We start from the raw sequence: 19643 nt of genomic DNA, 5'->3' as shown, positions 1-19643 counted from the left end.
CGCCCCGCTCCCGGCCCTTTGACCCCGTTGTTATGCCGGGCCCGAGCCGCCGCCGCCGCCGCCGTCTCCCGTAGCGCCCGGAGTCGCCCCCGCCTCGCGCCCCGCCCGCCGCGCCCAGCCCGCTCCGGTCGCTGCCGCCCGCCTGCCGCCCGCCTGCCGCCCGCGCGCCCAACGGTCCGCGCCCGCCGCGCCCGCCCGCGCGGGAGGAGGAGGAGGAGGAGGAGGATGAAGGAGATGAAGCAGAGGAGGAAGAAGGAGCGCACGTGGGCCGAGGCCGCCCGCCTGGTGAGGCCGGGGGGGCGTCCAGGGAGGGGGCGCGGGGGCTCCGCCGTGCCTCAGGGCCTCCCCGCCGCGTCCGGCCCCTCCCCGAGTAACGGGGCCGGCGGCGCCGCCATCGCTCTTGAGGGGGTAAAAGCGGGGGCCGGGCCCGCCTGGAGGGCGCGGGCGATGTTGCCGCTTCCCCGCCCGGTCCCGCGGCTTCCCGCGGTTCCCCCGCCGGCCGCTGTGGCCGAGCTCTCCCGCGCGGTTGTTTTTCTTTCTCAGCCCGGTGCGAAGGAGCTGCGCCCCGGGGCGGTGCGAGCGCGGCCCCCGGCCCTCGGTGGCCCCCGCCAGGGGTCCCGCGGCCTCCGCCGGGCGGGGCTGCAGCGGCTCCCGGCGTGGGACGCGGGAGGTGCCCCCGTCCCGCTGCAGTTCCGTGCGTGCTGGGCAGGGCTGCGCGCACGGTCCCGCTCGTTCTCTTCCTTTCAGATGGTTTTAAAGCTCTGTGGGAGGAACCGGAGACTCCGGAGAGGGCACGGCCGCTGTCAAAAGTTTCTGGTTTAATTACCGAGGGTGCGGGGTCTTTCTGTGCACCGGCAGCGCCCCAGGACCGGTGGCGTGTGCTGGGCTGCTGTAGCAGCAGCTGGACTGAACATCCCTGAATCAGCCCGTATTTGGTCACTTTTGGGTTTAGGAGATGTGGCCGTTGAGATGTCTCAGTCCTTTTGTCTTAAAGAATTTCCTTGTTGAAGGCTTCAACTTCCCAGACCAGCTCTGATGTCTGTGGGAATGCTGTTGTCATTGCACCGATGCGCTGGGAGGAAGGTGACTTCCCTCTGTGAAGCCTTTGAGCTGGATCTGTCTTCAACCTCAGTCATGAAGTAGGAAATCTAAAAAAGAGAAATAATTTCAGTGTGTTTCAGGGAGCTAGTCATAGGTTTGGTTTAAGAGCTGCATGCTGAGGTGTTTGGGCTGGCTGGCTGGCATTTGGGTGGAAGGAGCTGGCTCTCTCCTGGTGACCCAGTGACACAGGTACAGCAGTGCCAGGGATGCAGTGAGGGATGATCCAGCTACTTGGATATGAATGATCCCACAGTTCCTCCACACAGCCCTGTCAGTGGTGTACAACTCATGAGGATACATATGTTCTTTCTGTGTAGCCCCTGGACTTCTGCAGAAGTGGATTTAAAGAGCTTGAGGGTGATTTGTTTCCTTGTTTTTTTCTGTTGTGTGTGTTTGTTTTGGTTTTGCCAGCCCAGGTTATGTATTGAAGCATGTAAACATTCCGAAGGAACAGTGTGGGTGAGTCCAATGAGGCTCATGTCTTATACTGAGGATGTTCAGGATAACTCTTGGTGCTTCTGAGTAAGATTTTTTTGGCTATTGGAGTGTTTTCTTACTGCTTGCCAGGAGAAAACCTAATCAGACAAGCATCTGACTTCCAGCAACTTGCATCATCTTTTGTGTGTAAATGATAATATTTTAGACCCATGTGGCTTTGCTTGAAAAACTAGAGAAGGGCATAAAGCAGCTACTGTGGAACTTCACAGCAGGAGCCTGGTGGTCTTGTTCTCCATCCTGCATTTCTTCTTGGGATCCAGGTTCTTTGAAGCATGTGTGTCAGTGCAGATGGCAGGGATGCTTTCCTGGCAAGTGACCCTGGGGGCAGAGGCTGTGCTATGTGACCTTGCATAAAGTCAGCTCATTCAAACATCCTGAACTCTGAGAGGTGAAAAAAAAATCAGCATTTATAGGCTGCCCAAAGCAGCACATGAGCAGTCGCCTAATACACCTCATCACCCTTGTGTGATGGGGAAGGCATTTCTTCACACAGTTCCTCTCACCTGTCTTCTGGCCAGCACCTCAGGCACGGTGGGTGCATGAGATGTCTAAGCCTCAACAGCATCTTAGAGCCATTGATGAACCAGAAATAGAACGATCTCATACTAGATTATCCACTTAAAGAGACCTACAGTTGCGTAGCTGCACTTGCAGCTTGCAGGACTGATTGTAAATCCACTAAAAATAGATCTTTATTTCACACTAGGCTTACACATGCTCCCTGTCAAAATGCTTTTAATTTCCCTCTCTGACGTGTACTGGTGTATTTTGTATTCTGCTCAACGTTTCTGAGAATCACAGGCAGAAATGTTCTTCAGTGTTGCTCCTCCTACAGAGCCAAAACTCTGCACGTTCCATAAAATAAACTTTAAAGGTTCATCTGGATGCCCAAAGCCATGACAGGATCCTACAAGTGCTATCAGAGCTAGATGACCAATAAATTGAGGAAGTGATGTAAACTTCCATAATCAGGGGCACAGGAACCCTCAGCTACCACTGCTGTAAATAGTGAAGGGGGTAAAATTCTGTTTTGGGTGTAAGGTGTAGCCAATATTGAAGTTGTAGCTCTGGGTGGAGGGCTGATGTGCTGGGAGTGTCAGGTTGGGGAGGGATGGATGGGGCAGTGCTGGAGACTGGGATTTGGTGTCTAAAGCTTGCAGGATCCTCTCCTCCAGTTCTTCCATTAAGTGCTCTGTATACTTAATACAGCTCTTGATTGGAAATTGTTCCCCTGAGCATAGATTCTTTTATCTGTATGTAAATGCTTCTTTGTGCTCAGTTTTAGGCCACATACTTCACTTGCTGTGTCTGTCACTGGAGAGATGTTTGAATAATTCCCTGATTTTTTGGAACAGACGTGTTGTATTTTGCAGATCTCACTGGGCTTGGGAGCAATGAGTTTCCTGTGTCAGCAGCCTCTGAGTGATGGGGTGACAGCTCAGGAGGGAGGCATGGAGACCTTGTAACCTATGGAGGGAGGAAGAAGTGTGATGGAGCTGTATGGAATTTAATTAGTTTACTCTCTCTGAATATGGCTCATCACTTGCTTTGATTTTTCTTTTGTTTTCATTGGGTTTTAACTGAAGTTAGTTCTCTAATTCTCTTCCCCATGAGGTTCTTACCTCATTTTCAGAAGCTTGTGAGCTTCAAGCATCTGCAGAATACCTGTTGGGTGGATATGGTTAGAGAAATTCCATTTGTAGAATCAAGGTTTAGATTGGAAGGACCTTTAAAGATCATCTTGTCCCTGCTACAGTAAGGGACAGCTCCCACTAGTCCAGGCTGGTCCAAGCCCCATCCACCCAGCTATATCACAACACACAGTTGAAGTGCAGAACTGCGCTTGGGTTTTTCGTTACTTGTGGAGGGTGGAGATGGTCTGAGGTGCAAACGTTGGCCTGCACAGCTTTGGGGTGATATTGCTCACGTCCCATTGGCATGGCTGCTGCAGTGACTCACTTCTAGATGTTACTAATGAAAATGGGGCATCTGCATCCTTCCTCTGGCTTCCCACATCAGTCAGACTGAGAGACAGCACTGTGTTGCTGACTCCTAAAACATGGGCACAGATGACACCGGGGCTGTGCATCATGTGGCCGTGATGCTGGGGGAATTTAGACCATGGTTATCAAAAAGTTCCTGAATGAATTCCTGTTGCTGCTTTCCATGCCTGTTCCAGGCCATGGCCTGTGCCTGTCTCAGCCTCTTTTAGCTCGTGGCCCCAGGTCTGTGGAGCTGGGTGCCTTTGCATTCCAGGAGCAGCACTGTCTGCTGCTGGGGAAGGCGCGTGGTCAACAGCTGTAGGGTAATCTGCTCCCAAAGAAACTGAGTGGTTTACATCTACTGCAGCTTATTTTTGCTCATTGTTTCCTGTTTATGTGGATAATCTTCTTATCCACAGAAATGTCCGGTCCTGTCTTTGAATCCTTGAGGTTTTGCTTCTAGACATTTCGGAGCAGTAAGTTCCACAGGCTTAAAAAAAATAAAGTAATAACCTCTTTACTTCTTTGTATATAAGTGACAATTCTATTCTTGATATAATATGTGAAAGGATGAGTTGTTATTTATTGTGTTGCCTTTTAATATCTGATTTTCTTCATTTTATGTCAAAGGCGAGCACTCTTAAGTCTTTTTAGTGTCTCTAGCCAAATTTTTTTTCCCCAAATCCTTTACTGTTTTTTTGTCCTTTCCTGGATTCTATCCTTCTCTGCCACAAATTCTGACTCTTAACTTGTGGTTCCCTTCCTGGGATAGAGTGAAGATGAAATGAATGCAGTAATCTGAGGAAGGTACAGTATTGGATTGTATAGCTGCACAGTAATACTTTTAGTGACAAAAAACCACTGGATGCTTTGTGGAGAGGTAGGAAAAGGTTTTACATTGTTACAGGTCACCACTGTTCAGTTTGGAAGGTTTATGTGGCAGCAGCTCCATCTAATGTATAATGAAGTCTGGTACAGCTTCCATTGGGTGGGGTCAAGGCCAAATTCTGCTGCTTTTTCTCCTCCATGTTTGTATTTCAGTTAGTTGGGGAAGAGATGAAGGTGAAGCCTTTTGTGGCTTTGATCCATGTTCACCAGGATCTTGAGGTAGCCTGCAATTTTACTTTGTGTCTTTGCAGGTGAATCAAATTTGAAGGGGCGCATTATTGGGTCTGGGCCGCAGCTGATGGAGTAGTTCTGGGAATGCAGAAGCCAGTTCTGTAATGACACTTGGTCTTTCTGTCTTTTCAGGTGCTGGAAAATTACTCAGATGCTCCTATGACCCCAAAACAGATTCTGCAGGTCATAGAGGCTGAAGGTCTAAAGGAAATGAGGTTAGTATTGATGATTTTGTCTAAACCAGTGTGCAGCATGGGGGAGGCAGTGTATGAAGGCTGGTGTTGCTTCATACAGTTCTGCCTCATCCCCAGCCCACTTTGCTTCCCTTTTTCTCTTTTCAGCCTGGTAATTTCAGATGACAGTACAGACATTTATATACAGATTGTGAGGGTTTCTTTTTCACTGATAATAACTGGGAAATGTTCTTGGATTTTTAGATATTATACAGAGTCCCTTCATCCATCTATTGTGAAGTAAATGCCTCTTGCAGATCAGGCCCCTGCATTGTGCTGTACTTACCACTCACTCCCATGGTTCTCACATAAGTAGCTCCCAGCAACAATAGTTTCTGCTATTGTGACTTGAGTTTGAGAACAGTTTAAGTTTTATCTCCTCTGATGCTTCATTTCTAGAGCAGACATGTTTTAGAAGAGACAGTCTTCTCCATGTCACTGGCTTGTGCTCAGATTCTTGGGCATCAGGAGAGCACAGCTCACATCACACGGTTGTGGCTCTTGACATTGTAGGAGGAGATGCCCATCTCAGAGTGGATTTCATGTGGAAAAGAACCTGATACAAAGCCTTGGAAAGGGCAGAAGTGGGAGACTGCTTTCCTTGGTTAAGTTCCTGTGAGCTTCCATCTGTTTCCATGACAGTAGTAGAAATACAGAGTGTCTTGCAGCTCAAAGAAAGTGGGTAACTGTGATAGTCCAAATGCCTCAGTTGCTGCTGCCTGGCAAAAAAAACCAAACAAACAACCAAAAAAAAACCAAAAAAAAAAAAAAAAAAAAAAGAAGGTGAAGGTTTGACTACCAGAGACACGAAAAGCTGCTGTCCAGTGATGGACTTTTGACAAATCCAGATGCAAGAACTGTTTCTAGTCTTGCTTCTCCCTCCCTTTGTTTCTGTGGACTGTTTTTCACTGTTGCGTTTGCATTTCCTGAACCTGTACTTTACCCAACTGCAGAAGGTAAACTGATTTCTTCTGGGACCTAAATGTTAGCTTGTTTCTGCTCCTTGTTTTTGTGAAATCAGGAAACAGCTGGGGTGTTTTGAATAGTGAAAATCAGTGACGGGTACAGGGATGTTGGGTGTGGGACCTGCTGTTGTTTGGAGAGGCATGAGGCTGGTGTGTGCTGCTGCATCAGATTTGGAACTGTTGAACACCCACCTTCCATGGGCTTACGAGAAGGCTTGGGAGGGACTTTTCACAGGGGCATGTAGTGGGAGGACAAGGGGCAGGGGACTTCAGGTGAAGGAGGGAAGATTTAGATTGGATATTAGGAAGAAATTCTTCACTGTGAGGGTGGTGAGGTCATGGCATAGGTTCCCAGAGAAGCTGGGACTGTTCCATCCTTGGAAGTCTTTGAGGCCAGGCTGGACAGGGCTTAGAGCAACCTAGTCTGGTGAAAGGTGTCCCTGCCCATGGCAGGGCATTTGGAACAAGATGGTCTTTCAGGTCCCTTCCAACCCAAACTGTTCCATGATTCTGTGATGCTTTCTGAGATCTTCTCTGGTGTGGATATGGGCAGTGATTTCAGTAGAATTCAGACAGATTTTAATGAGGATCTTCATAAGAGGGGCTTTGCTTTAATCAATCTTTGGCAACTCTCTCACATAAGTCCTGTTACCTCAGCAGGCAGTTGAAGATCTCTGTGCACAGGCTGTCCCCTGCCAAAGATAATAGCAGGGCTCTTCACACACATAAATTATCCTGTGCTTTCCCAGTTTTCACAAGTGACCTGTCACACTGTGTAAGTAAAGACCAGACTTTGGAACATGTGTCATGTTAAATCCCACAAACCTAACTCATTCCTTTAAAGGTCGATGGTTTCCTTTGGGATATCTGCTTTTCCTTCCCTGGTCATTAATTCTCTGCTTTAAGAAAAGATTGTTTTCTTCAGAGCGTGATTGTTTGCAGGATAAAGGCAGTGAGCCTGCCTGGCTGAACGTGCAGCAGGCTTTGCTGGTGCTTGTATAGAAGTTCTTCCTGAAACTCCATTTCCTGAAGGAAATAGCTCAGTGCCTTGAGATGTTTTTCCTTCTGAATCGATTCTGAGGTGGGGCTCCCTGGTTGGGGGGTCATGCTGCTCTGCTGGGAGGGCTGTGTTCCATACCAGGCACTGACATTCCCATGAGCCAGTACCATGCTGAATTTTGCTCCTGATAGAGTTTTAACTGCTTGGTTTTTTTCTTGTTTTGGGGAAAATTACTTAGTTTGCTGTTTTAAGAGAGCTCTGTGGCTGGTGAGTGTGCTTGGAGTGTCTGGTAAACACAGAGGGGAAAACACAGTCTAACAGGACAGAAGGCTGGAAATTTTGTTCACATGATCTGAAAGTGATACAGGGTAACTTTGCCTGTTGCAGTGGAATGTGAAGAAATGTCCAAAACCCAGGCACGTACAGGGTGGAAACAGAAATTCTATGTTTTCAATTTTACAATTATTTTCTTTGAAGCATTTTATCTCAGTCCAGTTATCAGTTTCACTTTTACTAGGAATGCAGTCAGTAGTGCTGTAATGTGTCTTCCGGACAACTTTCTGCCCGTATATGTGGGACTTACTGGAAAACATCATATTGTGTGGCACAGCATTTCCATCAGTGTGAGTGTAGGATGGGGCTTTAACCAGGGAGCTATGTAGGAATTAACAAATGAGAGCATCAGAACCTTTTTATCGAGCTCTGCTCAAGTAGTTTGGTCAGTGACATATCAGGGAGACATTCCAGTAACATGTGTGTCTATAGTTTGTTACATCTTTCTACTGCTGAATAAATCTGGGGGTTTTATAAAATCAATCCAACACTGAAGGATTCCTGGAGAGGAGAGGAGAAAACAGATAATTAAAGTTAGAAATGTCTAAAAACAGATGAGGATAGCTTTAAAATTGGTGTCACATTTACTGTTGGCTGTGATGTGCAAGGCTGATGTACAGGTCAGAATGAAACCAGTGACACTGTTCTTACTGTGCCATAAAGTTAATAGCATCACCTCTGTTCCCCTCATCAGCTAAAGGATGCCCATTTAACCACCTCTTTCAGGCTGTTTTCTTGATAATCTGTTTCCTAAGCTCTCTCTTTTCTCTGTCTCTGCTGCAGTGGCACATCTCCCCTGGCCTGCCTCAACGCCATGCTCCACTCCAATTCCCGGGGAGGGGATGGGCTCTTCTACAAACTGCCTGGACGCATCAGCCTATTCACACTCAAGGTAAATGCTGAGCTCTGCTCCCAGCTGAGGGCCCAGGGGTGAGTTCTGTTCCTTGTACAGGGCTGAGTGTTACCCTGTCACTGAGCATCATGAGCAGTGAGATCATCATGTGAGAGAGGATCTGGAATTCATTATTTCCTTGGAGCTTGTACCTTCCAGGTGTATTCAGCCACCTATGATAAATTCTTTAAAAAAAACCCCAACTGTTATTTCTTGAATCCTCTTACTTCTTTACCTGGTGTCCAGCTCAGGTGGCTGTTCATCAGAACAGATCTGTGCACTCCCTTGCTGCCAGCCACAAGGGAAAACAGCCAACCAAGGAATTGGTCCAAGAGCTTGTAGTGACATGAAAAATCTTGATAGGAAAATGTATATTAATTCTTCTAGGTGCTTGTTCTGTGTTCCACTACATTCTGTGTTATTTAGCATCAGTATTTTCCTTAGATCTTGAAACCTCTCTGGAATATTTTTTTATTTTTAGTTTATTGTTCCAGTAATATTAAATATTGAAAATATTTCTGGTCCTGAGGTTTTCTTTTGCATTGTTTTGTACTGTTGGATTCCCTGATAAATATCAACTTGATAGATCTCAGCTATTTCACTTCCATCTTTTTTCTGCTGTTAGAAAATCCTATTGAATTGACACATTTCCTGAACATAGATGGCATTGAAATGGCTTTTATTGTACAAGTAGGAAATACATCTCCTAAGCTTGTTGTCTTAGTGTTTGGCCACTCTGATGCTACTTGTTCTTTCATAGTGTGATGCTTCTCTTTAATACAAACTCATTACATACAGAAAATTATAAGATATTATGAACCTTTCTATTAAATTAATTATTATTAACCTGGTTTTTGGGTATGTGTTACTTGTCTAGGAAGGGGCTACGAAGTGCTCTTAGTTTAGGTGACTTCTGTTCCGCTATGAGCCCAAATATACTTTAAAATCCCTTTCTGCATCAAGGGTTAAAATAGGGAAAAAATTGAAGGTTAAAGTATATCCAGTTAACTGTCTGGTCCCATTGGTGTAGATTTGGGAGGGAGGGAGGGCTGTAGCCACCCCAGTTCTGTTCCCCCTCTAGAAAGATGCCTTGCAGTGGTCCCGGAACCTGTCAGTGCCAGAAGGGGAGGAGCTGGAGGACACAGCAGATGCAGAAAGCTGTGGGTCCAACGAAGCCAGCACTGTGAGTGGTGACAATGATGGTAAGTGTCTGGTGACATTAACCTTAAACTCCAGGACCTACTTCTGTGTCTGACTAAGAGCTCATCTCTTTCAGTGTCTCTTGATGAAACTTCTTCTAACGCCTCGTGTTCCACTGAATCTCAGAGCAAAGGACCTGCTACCAGGGAGAGCTACAGAACTGCTTCCCAGGTAGGAAAAACTGGGACTAATGGGAAGGATAAAGCCTTTCAAAGGGAGGTTTCATTACTATTGGGGAGGTATGACAGGGACTGTTTGTGCATAAGTGCCTCAGAGATAGTTATGAGTCTGTCTCCTTGGGCAAGAAGTGGCAGGATGGTGAGGGATCATGTATGGGAAGACAGTTTTGAATTCTCTGCTAGTCCTAAACGTAGTGTTGCCTGAAGATTCAGCTAGGAGGAGCCAGGCAGCTCTTTTAACTGAGGAACATGCTGCTTAGAAGATTACTATACTCTTCCATAATGCCTTCATTCCTTTGTTTTGTTTTTGGTTTCTCTCTGATCTGCAGACAACCAAACAGAAGAAAAAGACAGGTGTGATGCTGCCACGGGTGGTGTTAACCCCACTGAAAGTAAATGGGGCACACATGGAGTCTGCCTCAGGTGAGCATGGCTTTGGGGGGGTCCTGGTGACCTCACAGATCTCTCTCAGTCAGTCCCCAGTCATCTGTGTTTGCCTGAGGATTTCTGTAACACCTGCTGAGAATGAGTGAGACTGCAGAGTTGTGTGTGTGTTTAACTCACTCAAAATAGTTGGTACCCTGTAATAGCAGATTTGTTAGTAACAGAAAATTCCTGTATGGTAAACCACTCTCCCAGTTGGGTTTTGACTGTTCTTTGCATATTTTTATGATGTTGTTTTGCATTTAGGCTTCACAGGAAGGCACGCTGATGGGGAGAGCAGCAGCACATCCAGCAGCAGCAGCAGCTCCTTGGCCCTGTGCAAAACCAGCCTGCGCAGTAGGACAGAGATCAACAGGGATCCTCCACAGCTGCTGAGGGGCATCCGAAAGCCCACGGCTGGTACGTGCTCCTGGGTAAAGGCAGAAAAATAATTGGTGATGGTGAAGTCCACATGTATCTGAGAAAAGAGCACCAGGAGGCATTTGATGACCTGAGGGCAAAAACCAGGTTTTCCACCTTGAGTGTTAGTGATAGAATTGTTTAAAAGATTGGCTGGTCTGAAGAGCAGCATTGAGAATAGTACCTGAATATGGCAGAACTGTGACCTCATGTCAGAATTCCAGATGTGGGTTTATTAATTACTGTGCTGGAGAGTCATTCTTCACACTTGAATAGTGCAGTCTTTATCATCTCTCTCACTCCTTTTGTTGTTGTAGTTTGACATAAATTTCAGCCCATAATGCTGAAATACTTTTGTACAGCAATGTTAATTTTATTTGCCTGTCCTTAAACTCCAGGGCAAATGAAACGTAACCGGGGTGAGGATATTGACTTTGAAACCCCAGGCTCCATCCTTGTCAACACAAACCTGCGAGCGCTGATCAACTCCAGGACCTTTAACGCGCTTCCATCACACTTCCAGCAGCAGCTGCTTTACCTCCTGCCTGAAGTTGATAGACAGGTATGAGCACTCAGGTGTTTTCCCTTCCCTGATAACCTCTTCAGTGTGGAACAGCTGGAGCAGATGTGTTCTGTTTGTCCTGGCTCTGTCCTGCTAGGTGGGGGCTGACGGGCTGATGCGGCTCAGTGGCAGCGCTCTGAACAACGAGTTCTTCACCCACGCTGCACAGAGCTGGAGAGAGCGGCTCGCTGACGGTGAGTGGCTTTGCTTTCCTGAGTGCCTGGGGAATAGATGCTCATTTTGAAAGACTTTTGGTTTTCTTTTCCAGTTAATGAGTGGGAACTTAGTACAGCTTTGCTGCATGTTGCCCCCAACTTTTTCTTTTTTTTTTGTTTAAAATCAAAACACAAAACACATATACAATTTCTTTTGGTGCCGTGGGGTCTTAAGCATTAAGTGGTGAAGGTGTAAAGTAGTGCCAGACTTAGTTTTCTTTAAAAGGTGGGCTGTCTGTTAAAACAGGATTTTTCCTGGAGCCACAGGCAGCGTGTGGATCCAGAGTGGGATGGGGAGCAGGGTGTTAACAGCAGGTCTGCCTTTCATATATTTATCTGCTGTACAGTTTAAACACTAGAGGTTGCATTTGCAGAACGAGTTTTGTTTGGAACTGAATTTCAGTCTCTTGCTTTCATGTAGGTGAATTCACCCATGAGATGCAAGTTCGAATCAGGCAGGAGATGGAGAAAGAAAAGAGAGTGGAGCAATGGAAAGAGAAGTTCTTCGAGGACTACTATGGGCAAAAGTGAGAAATTTTACTATGTCTATTCTGCTTTATCCATGCTTATGCAGGTGGCAGAGTGTGTTTCTCTTTGTGGATACCTGAGCAGATGCAGCATAAACTCTTTGGAAAAACACAGGTTGTGGGGTGAATTGTTCCAGCTGTTGTTCTGGGAAAATCCTTAGTGGAATTGGCTGGGTTCAGCAGAATTTTGTAGCCCATCTCTTCTGTTTTAAGAAAAGTTGATGGTATTTTCCATCACAAATTTTTGGGGTTTTTATTTCATTCCATGTGATAGCAATGTGGAATGTATGGGCTCTCCCCTTGCAGGATGAGTTAATGAGGCTTTGATGACTCTCTGCTTGTGTTGGCTCTATTCAGTAACACTGAAATTGGGGTGAGCTTTAGCTTTGAGCTGGCTTTTGTGTTTGCCTTATAGGTTGGGCTTGACCCAGGAAGAATCCCAGGCGCAGAATTCAGTGCAGGAGGACGCTGAAAACAGGACAGAGCTGTCTGTTAAAGGAGAAGCGAGGTTGCCGCGCGGGCCGACCACGCGCCAGAGGGACGGGCGCTTCCGGAAACGCTCGCGGGCTGACCTGCGCTGCCGGGCCAGGAGGAGCCTGTACAGACTGAGGGAGCCTGAGCACACGGAGACTCCCAAAGAGCCTGCTCCTGTGGGGCCAGATCCCTCGCTTCATAAAGAGCTAAAGTCTGAGACAGACCTGAAGAAAGATGATCTGACCAGCCCCTCGGCTGCAGGATTGAAGGCAGAGAGTACCGAACTGCACCTCTCTCCAGAGACTTCCAAATCAAACAGCAAATCAGAAGATCCATCGTCAGCAGCTACCAGCAGAATTCCCAGTTTGCCCCAGGAGAACTCTGCTCAGGAGTCCAAGGAGCAGAAGAGGAAAAGCTTTGAGGAGGCTGCCTCTGCGTCCTTCCCCGAAAAGAAGCCCCGGCTTGAAGATCGTCAGTCCTTTCGTAACACAATTGAAAGTGTTCACGCAGAAAAGCCACAGCCTACTAAAGAGGAGCCCAAAGTCCCACCCATCCGGGTAAGAAAGAGCTTTAGAGCCGCTGTATCTCAGGGCTGTCGTGCTCAGTAGTATCAAAACATTATTAAAATGTCAAGTGTTGCCATCTTAAGGGAAGGAGTCGAGGGGTTTCATTGGTAGAGCTGGTGAAGTGCCTCTGACTGCCACGGTTTGCTGTCGTATTTAGACAGGCAAAGAATGGAAAATCATCCCAAGGTCTTTGCACAAGAGCACAGGGTAACCTTGACTTACTCCCTTCATTTGCATTTCTGTGGCTACAGAAACACTGCCTGAAATGAGCTGACTAGCTGCAAAAGACCTTGAAATCATGTTCTTTATTCTATCTAGTTTCTGAGTTCTTTTCCTTAACTTTTGGACAGAATCTCAGTGTTCCTCCTGACTTTTTTCATTTTGACCAGGATACTCATTTTGGTAGCTTCAGGGCAGTCATCCTGGTGTAGAGAAGACCAGTTTGATCTCTGAAGACGTGAATATAAATAACTTACTTCATATTTGCCTGCAGCCTCTGGTAAAACAATATTAGTGTGAACTGAGCTTTACAAATCACAGAGCAGAGGTTGTGCTGCTTCTCTGCCCAAGTTAATTTCTAAGTTGAAATTTTTGTTGAATTTTTGTGCTAAGAATTGTGATGAGCAGTTGCCATCACTGTGAAACGAAATGTATCTCACTGGAGATGGGCAGTGTTAGAACTTACCGCATTTCCCTTTCTTTCAGATTCAACTTTCACGTATTAAACCACCCTGGGTGGTTAAAGGTCAGCCCACTTACCAGATCTGCCCCCGGATCATCCCCAGCACGGAGCCCTCCGGCCGGGGCCGCCCCGGGGCCCGGACCCTCGCAGACATTAAGGCCCGTGCTCTGCAAGCCCGAGCCCAGCGCGAAGCCGCCACCGCCGCCATCGGAGGAGGGGGTGGCCCTGGTGGGGGGAGAGGCTCCGATGAAGGAGGCGGTGGAGGAGAATCCAGCGGCCGTTCCCAGCACAGGAGATCCAAGAGAGCTCATGGAAAACGTGCGTCAGATCTACAGCGAGCACAACTACAGCTGTCTGTTCATCTGAGCGGAGGGAAGGCTGACTCCAAAGGGGCTGCTCAGGAAGCCAGCGTGAATTCTTGCCTCTCTTCCAGACAAGATCACTCCTCCTCAAAAAGCGAAAGGAGCAGCATTCCAGGCTGTGCCACAGGGTCAGGGGACACTCAGCCTGGTGATGGGTCACCCAGGACACCGTTCTGTGGTTCTCTGACTGTGTCATCCTTGGACAGTGCAACTCCTGAGAGGCAGGAGGAGAGTCCTGAGCAGCTCCTCCATGACCCAAGGACCGAGCTCCCATCTTGTGCTGCATCACAGGAGAGCACAAAGCTGGGATGTGTGGTTCCTGTGGTGACCAGTGTGTCGTGTTCTGGGGGGCAGGGAGCTGGGGTCAGTCCCACAGGACACAGGGCTGTGGTGGAACTTGGAGATGTTGGTGCTTCCACCATACAGCTGGATTATCCTTCTGATGTAAAGCAAAATTCCTCCAGTTGTCCTTTTCCGCCAGAATTGTCATCGGGTGTCTCAGAACGCCATGATCCAGAGAAGGTGTCTGGTTTTAGATATAACAACTCCCAGACATTTCTGGAAAAATGTGTTGCTGATAATACCTCCAAAACGGTGACTGTTGGAGTGAAGAAAGCAATCCCTGCAGTGTGTGACACTGCACAGCTGCAGACAGGGAAAGGCAGTGATGGCAAACTGAGTAATGAGGAACAAAAGGCAGAGGCTCTACTGCAGCCCTCTGTGCATGGTGACTTTATTTCTCAGAATAGGATAGATACCTCTGAAAAACTCCTGCAGCCAAGGGAGAGGTGCCCCAAAACTGAACCAGAAAACGCACATCAGCCCCTGGGAGAGACTCAGGAGTTGAAGAGAAGTGGAGATGAAGAAATACAGAGTACACACAGTGAAACAACAGACACTGCTTCCGACTGGGAAGGGGACATGGCTGATGAGAATGTGGAGGTGGAGATGTGTTTCAGAAGTGTCAGCTGTAGGGAGGTGGCTGGGAAAGGCTCTTCCTGTCACAGCAGCAGTGAGAAGCGCAATGGTATTAAGTCAAAATTGTCTGTGAAGACAGAGAGTCCAGCCTGTTCTGAGGATTTGGTTGCACCCCCACCTCAGAGGTGGGGACCCCAGAGAACCGAGCGTCCGGCCAGCTCTGCTCGGCCCGTGTCCTCCATTGAGACCAACAACCCTTTGGTGATGCAGTTGCTGAAGGGGAAGCTTCCACTGGAAGAAGTTCTCCCAGTGTCTCATGTCAACATCAAGCTGGAAATTGCACAGCCAGTGCTGCAGAAGCAGTCAGAAGGCCTCTCCCTGCAACTGGACAGAGGCAGCGGTCACTATTTTGGCAAAGACTCTTCTCCAGATGTGGGAATAAAGACGAGTGCCCAAAGCAGGAGCGATGATGTTTGCTCAGTGAGATCTTCCAAAGGTCCCCAGGAAAAAACCTGTGGATCAGGAGCATTACCTGGTGTAGAGGATCAGGCTGTCCCAGAAAAACATTCCAAAGCTGGCTCGACTTTAAGCTGCCAAGACCAACTGGCAAACGTGGCAAGTGCCTCTCTGAAGTCTGAAGATGTGGACCCTCGGGAAAGAACATTTTCTTCCTGTAGCTTTGAGGAGCAGAAGGAGTTGCCCAAGGTCCACCGGATGCCACAGCACAATCCATTAGCAAGTGTCACAGCAGGTAAAAGCCCAGAGAAGCTGAATGCCTCTACAGAGCCTCAGTTTTTATCTCCAGGTGTAACTTCTCTTGGACCAAATCAGACAGGAGGTGCATTGGTCAATAAAAATTACAGTGGGGTTCAAGGCAAAAAGCTCTTTGGTTCTGGTTTTCCTTCCAGCCCCAGCGTGAGGCTGCATCACTCCAGGGCTTTGGAACACAGTTCAGCCATGGAAACCTTGTCCCCTGGCAAACAGATTCCCTTGGACAAGGGCTGTGCACTGGGAGAAGGAATCCCAGCTGCCAGGGAGGAGTGGACTTCAAAGCAGCACAGCAGCACCCTGGGAGGGATCAGAAGTGAGAAGGTGCTGGTGTGTGGCAGCCCAGCCAAGAGTAATGCAGAGAACCGGGGGGATGTGGCCCAGCAGCCCACGGAACTGGCCAGGCACACACAGAGAGAGCCACTGGTCATGGACTGGCCCTTTAAGTTTTCAAGGGATCCAGGAAAAGGACAGTGTCACCCTTTGGAGCCTTCATCCATCCCCTCTCAGCTCAATATCAAGCAAGCGTTTTATGGGAAGCTTTCAAAGCTGCAGCTTAATTCCACCAGCTTTAATTATTCATCCAACACTCCGGCTTTCCCCCGAGGCCTTGCTGGGAGCGTGGTGCAGCTCACCCACAAAGCGAACTTTGCTGCGAGCCGGAACACGGCCCTGGCTGTGCAGATGTTTGCTGACAGCAGCAGCGTGGACGAGATCTCGTTCCAGTGCTCGTGCAGCCTCAAAGCCATGATCATGTGCAAAGGCTGCGGCGCCTTCTGCCACGACGACTGTATAGGACCCTCTAAGCTCTGTGTATTGTGCCTTGTGGTGAGATAATAAATTATGGCCATGGGACAGGTTGTATATTCAGTGTGTGTATTTTGATAACGACTGATCCTAACGCAAGTACACAAAGTACACGAAGTACTCTCTGTTCATAGTAGAAACGCTGTTACACTTTGTTTTGGTGAGGAACGTTGAGCTGCCTTCCCATGGAGGTCGACGGTGCAGAGCTCATTCCTGCTGATGGGGACACCCTGCTCAGGGTGGGCTGTGCCCCATGGGAGCGATCCTGCTGCTTCCTGCTGTCATGGAAATTCCAGCTGTGCTCTGAGGCTGACGCCGGGGGAGAGGCCGTTCGCTGTGGCAATCCCTGGACCTTCTGTGGAGGAAATCCTTACATCCAAAGGAACTGGAAGATGGTGTTTGCTATTTCAGGGCTGCACAAGGTGAGGCCCTACAGTCTTCCACTCTCCTCTTCTGCCATCTCCATTCCTGGTTTGTGTGGGAAGTGCTGCTGTGCAGTGAGTGTAAGCAGAAGAGCTGCCCTGCAGGGATGGTCCCATGCAGTCTTTGGATGCTGCAGCAGGATGTGGTGCCCAGGGATGTGCTCTGCAGGTGGTTGTGGAGCCGTGTACAGCCTACCATGTGCCACATGGAACCCACGCGGAGGATGCAAGAAGAGGAAAAAACAATTCGGGGCAAGTGCCAAGCCAGTGCCTTCTGCTGGCCTGCAGGAAGCTGTGTGGCCAGGGAACTGTTCCTGGCTGAACTGGCCCAGCGGCTGTGCCTGCCTCCTTTGGCCAACTTCCACAAACTGCTGTGGAACACTGGAGGTTCCCTGGAGCTCAGTGATAGGGTCAGTGAGCTCTGCACTGCAGCTTTGTGGTGAGGACCTGAAACCCCACAGCAGCTGAGCACCTGCGAGCATCGAGCTGTGCATCTGTGTGACCATCATCTAACATTTAAAGCAGTGTTCTTTCCTCTTTTTTTATTTTCCTTTTTTTATATATTTTCATTCTTGGATGTATAAAGTGAGTTATTTGGCTCCTGTAAGTATCCTCTCTGCATCTGTTTGATCATATATTTATATGTTGTACACAGTACTGGCCAACTCTGTAAATGGATGTAATGTACATAGAGCATAAAGGGGTCTTTTTTTTTTCTTTGGATTTCCAGGCTCTACAGCAGTATTGCATTAAAGTGGTGTTAGTTATTGTCAGAGCCACTGTATTCCGTCTTGCCTGACGTGAGGCTCACCACGCTGGGGTCTTGGTTCCCACAGCCTCCCCGTGCCCGTGGTGCCCGGGTGGACTGTGCTGTGCAGGCTCAAGGATGACCAGGTGGGATTTGCTGAGCCAGGCTCAACTCCCCGGTTGCTCATTTATGCTCTTGCCAGTTGTTGCTGCACCTGAGCTCCCAGGGCATGGCTGTACCTGCACTGCAAGGAGGTGAATGAACATCCACGTGCATCCAGAGAGGGAGAGCAAAACTGCAATTCTCTTCCTCTCTGGAGCAATTCCTAATCAAGAGTTAATTGCTTCAGTGAGGAGGAGAAGCTGCTGGCTTATTCAAGCGGGCAGTAGCAAGAATTTTAGGGAGTTTATTTTCATTTTTTTCTTCTCGTCCCTTTTCCAGCTCCATCCTACCTCCCTTCACCATGCACTTTCTTTCAGCCGTGCAAGTTCCTCTTTCAGCCACAATCGTGAGGGGTGGAACAAGTTCAGTCCCTGAGATGGTTTTATCCTCAATGCATCCACCAGCCTCATCCCACGAGAAGGAGAGCCCGGTGCCCCGGCCTGGGCAGGGCTGCGGTGCCCCTGGGGGCGAGCGGAGTGTGGAACCTGCTTACCAAAGATGGGGAGCGGAGCAGGGGGCTGGCTCTGCCTCCTGGGGGCCACTGCAGTGTTCAGCTCGGACTGGTCTGGGGGGCAGAGCCCTCGGGGGGGGCCTGCTCGTGTCTGTCCCTTGTGCTATTGGAAAAATAAACACTGTAAAATCTGCTTGTGTGGTTTCAGTCCTTTTTCTGAAATCCTCCTCCATTCTAAGGCAATGTGGCTTTTCCTTTCCTCTCTTTTAACTGCAGCTGTTCCAGAGCTCTGCTCAAGTCATGGAGGGGAGGGGCTGTGTTGCTGCTTGGCTTTGTTAAATCTGGTTTTATGCACTTAAAAAGCACTGAAGATGGTGCAGCTCCTGCAGAGATACCATGTGGCTCTTGGGGAATGCACACCCTGGAGGCTCTGAGAGCCACGGGATGCTGTGGGACACTGCAGGGGCCCCCCACAGTCACAGGGGCTCCCTGCCCTGCTGGGGTGATGCCTGTGGGCAGCAGCACTGAGACTTTTCCCAATGTCAGGGCAGGTCCTGCTGTTACTGCAGTCACTGTTGGATAAATGGATCTAAAAATGTTTCTCAAGAGCATAAATGTGATACCAATTACAGTTTATTGAAACTACTTGGAAACTCACTTTATGGCCAAGTCCTTTCTCTTTTTTGGGCAGTAAGGAAATAACATGAAATATGATGTTATGTGTCTGGGTTCTGCAGGGCGAGCAGGGATCTCTTGCCTGGGGCTGTGGGAGTGCTGAGATCCTGTGGTGACACAATCCCTGACTCCCTGGCATTCCACAGCGCTGCCGTTGCAGAACTGCAGCCATGGCCTCACACATGAGCTGGGGCTGGAGCAGCAGATGGTCCAGCACCAGCATTTGGGGTGAAAAAAGGCTTCTGTGGGTTTTTAGTGGTTCACTGATGTTCTGACTCTGGCAGAATACCTGGATAATTTAAATAAGCTAAATACAGAGAATGCAAAAACTGAGAAGAGTTGTTACTTAGCCAAGCTTTTAAACTCAGTATTTAATCCTTCCCTGTTTTATTGGGATGGGGGTGATGGCATCAGGATTAGCTACCTCTGGAATAGGGGAGCTTGGGGGTTTCAAGAGCAAAACGCATTAACTTCAGAATTTCACAAAGAGCAATACACTTTTTTCCTTTTTTTTTTCTCTCTGTGATATTTGTGTGCCAAGTAACAGATTTTCCTCTCCCGGCCCGGCTGCTGTTTGGCTCTGGCTCTGCCGTGCTTGGTGGGGCCATCTGCAGGCACAGGGACATCCTGAACCAGTCTGGCCAGGGGGCTGTGGAAGCCTCAGCAGGTGATGCCAACTGGTTTGCAGCTGGCGTGGCCTGGCACTGCTTATCCCTGTGCCTAGCCCTCTCCCATGCTGCCTTGGAAAGCTGGAAGCAGAGCTCAGCCAGAGGCTCAGTCACAGACCCAATGGTGTCAGGGACACAGGGCCACTGGTGCTGTGCTGCCAGACATGAATGAATTCTGTGGATGCTCTGTTTGGGATGCGCTGTCCCAGGTGATCCTTTACAAGCACAAACATTCAGGTGGGTCCTCCTGGCCTCGCTCCGTAGCAAATCCCAGGAAGGGGCAGCCCACCC

General features: G+C 48.6%; 1 protein-coding gene across 1 annotated transcript; it reads left to right on the top strand.

The window, feature by feature from the left end:
* The first annotated feature begins 181 nt into the window (after nt 1-181).
* ASXL1 (ASXL transcriptional regulator 1) lies at nt 182-18202 on the top strand. The gene is made up of 12 exons (XM_066561662.1): nt 182-285; nt 4833-4915; nt 8015-8123; nt 9205-9325; nt 9400-9494; nt 9832-9925; nt 10193-10345; nt 10744-10907; nt 11005-11101; nt 11544-11649; nt 12065-12680; nt 13395-18202. Exons 1-12 carry the CDS (start codon nt 226-228, stop codon nt 16254-16256), a joined length of 4560 nt encoding a protein of 1519 aa, XP_066417759.1. The 5' UTR covers nt 182-225; the 3' UTR covers nt 16257-18202.
* The last annotated feature ends 1441 nt before the right edge of the window (nt 18203-19643 follow it).

The sequence above is a fragment of the Molothrus aeneus genome, chromosome 17, assembly GCF_037042795.1.
Source record: "Molothrus aeneus isolate 106 chromosome 17, BPBGC_Maene_1.0, whole genome shotgun sequence".
Lineage (NCBI taxonomy): Eukaryota > Metazoa > Chordata > Aves > Passeriformes > Icteridae > Molothrus > Molothrus aeneus.
Note: the sequence above shows the minus strand (reverse complement) of the source record. Positions and strands in the feature narration are given on the sequence as shown.

Coding starts and splice junctions, on each gene's coding strand:
- ASXL1 (XM_066561662.1), top strand. CDS start 226: ATGAAGGAGATGAAGCAGAGGAGGAAGAAGGAGCGCACGTGGGCCGAG. Junction 286..4,832: donor GGGCCGAGGCCGCCCGCCTG/GTGAGGCCGGGG, acceptor CTGTCTTTTCAG/GTGCTGGAAAATTACTCAGA. Junction 9,926..10,192: donor ACACATGGAGTCTGCCTCAG/GTGAGCATGGCT, acceptor TTTTGCATTTAG/GCTTCACAGGAAGGCACGCT.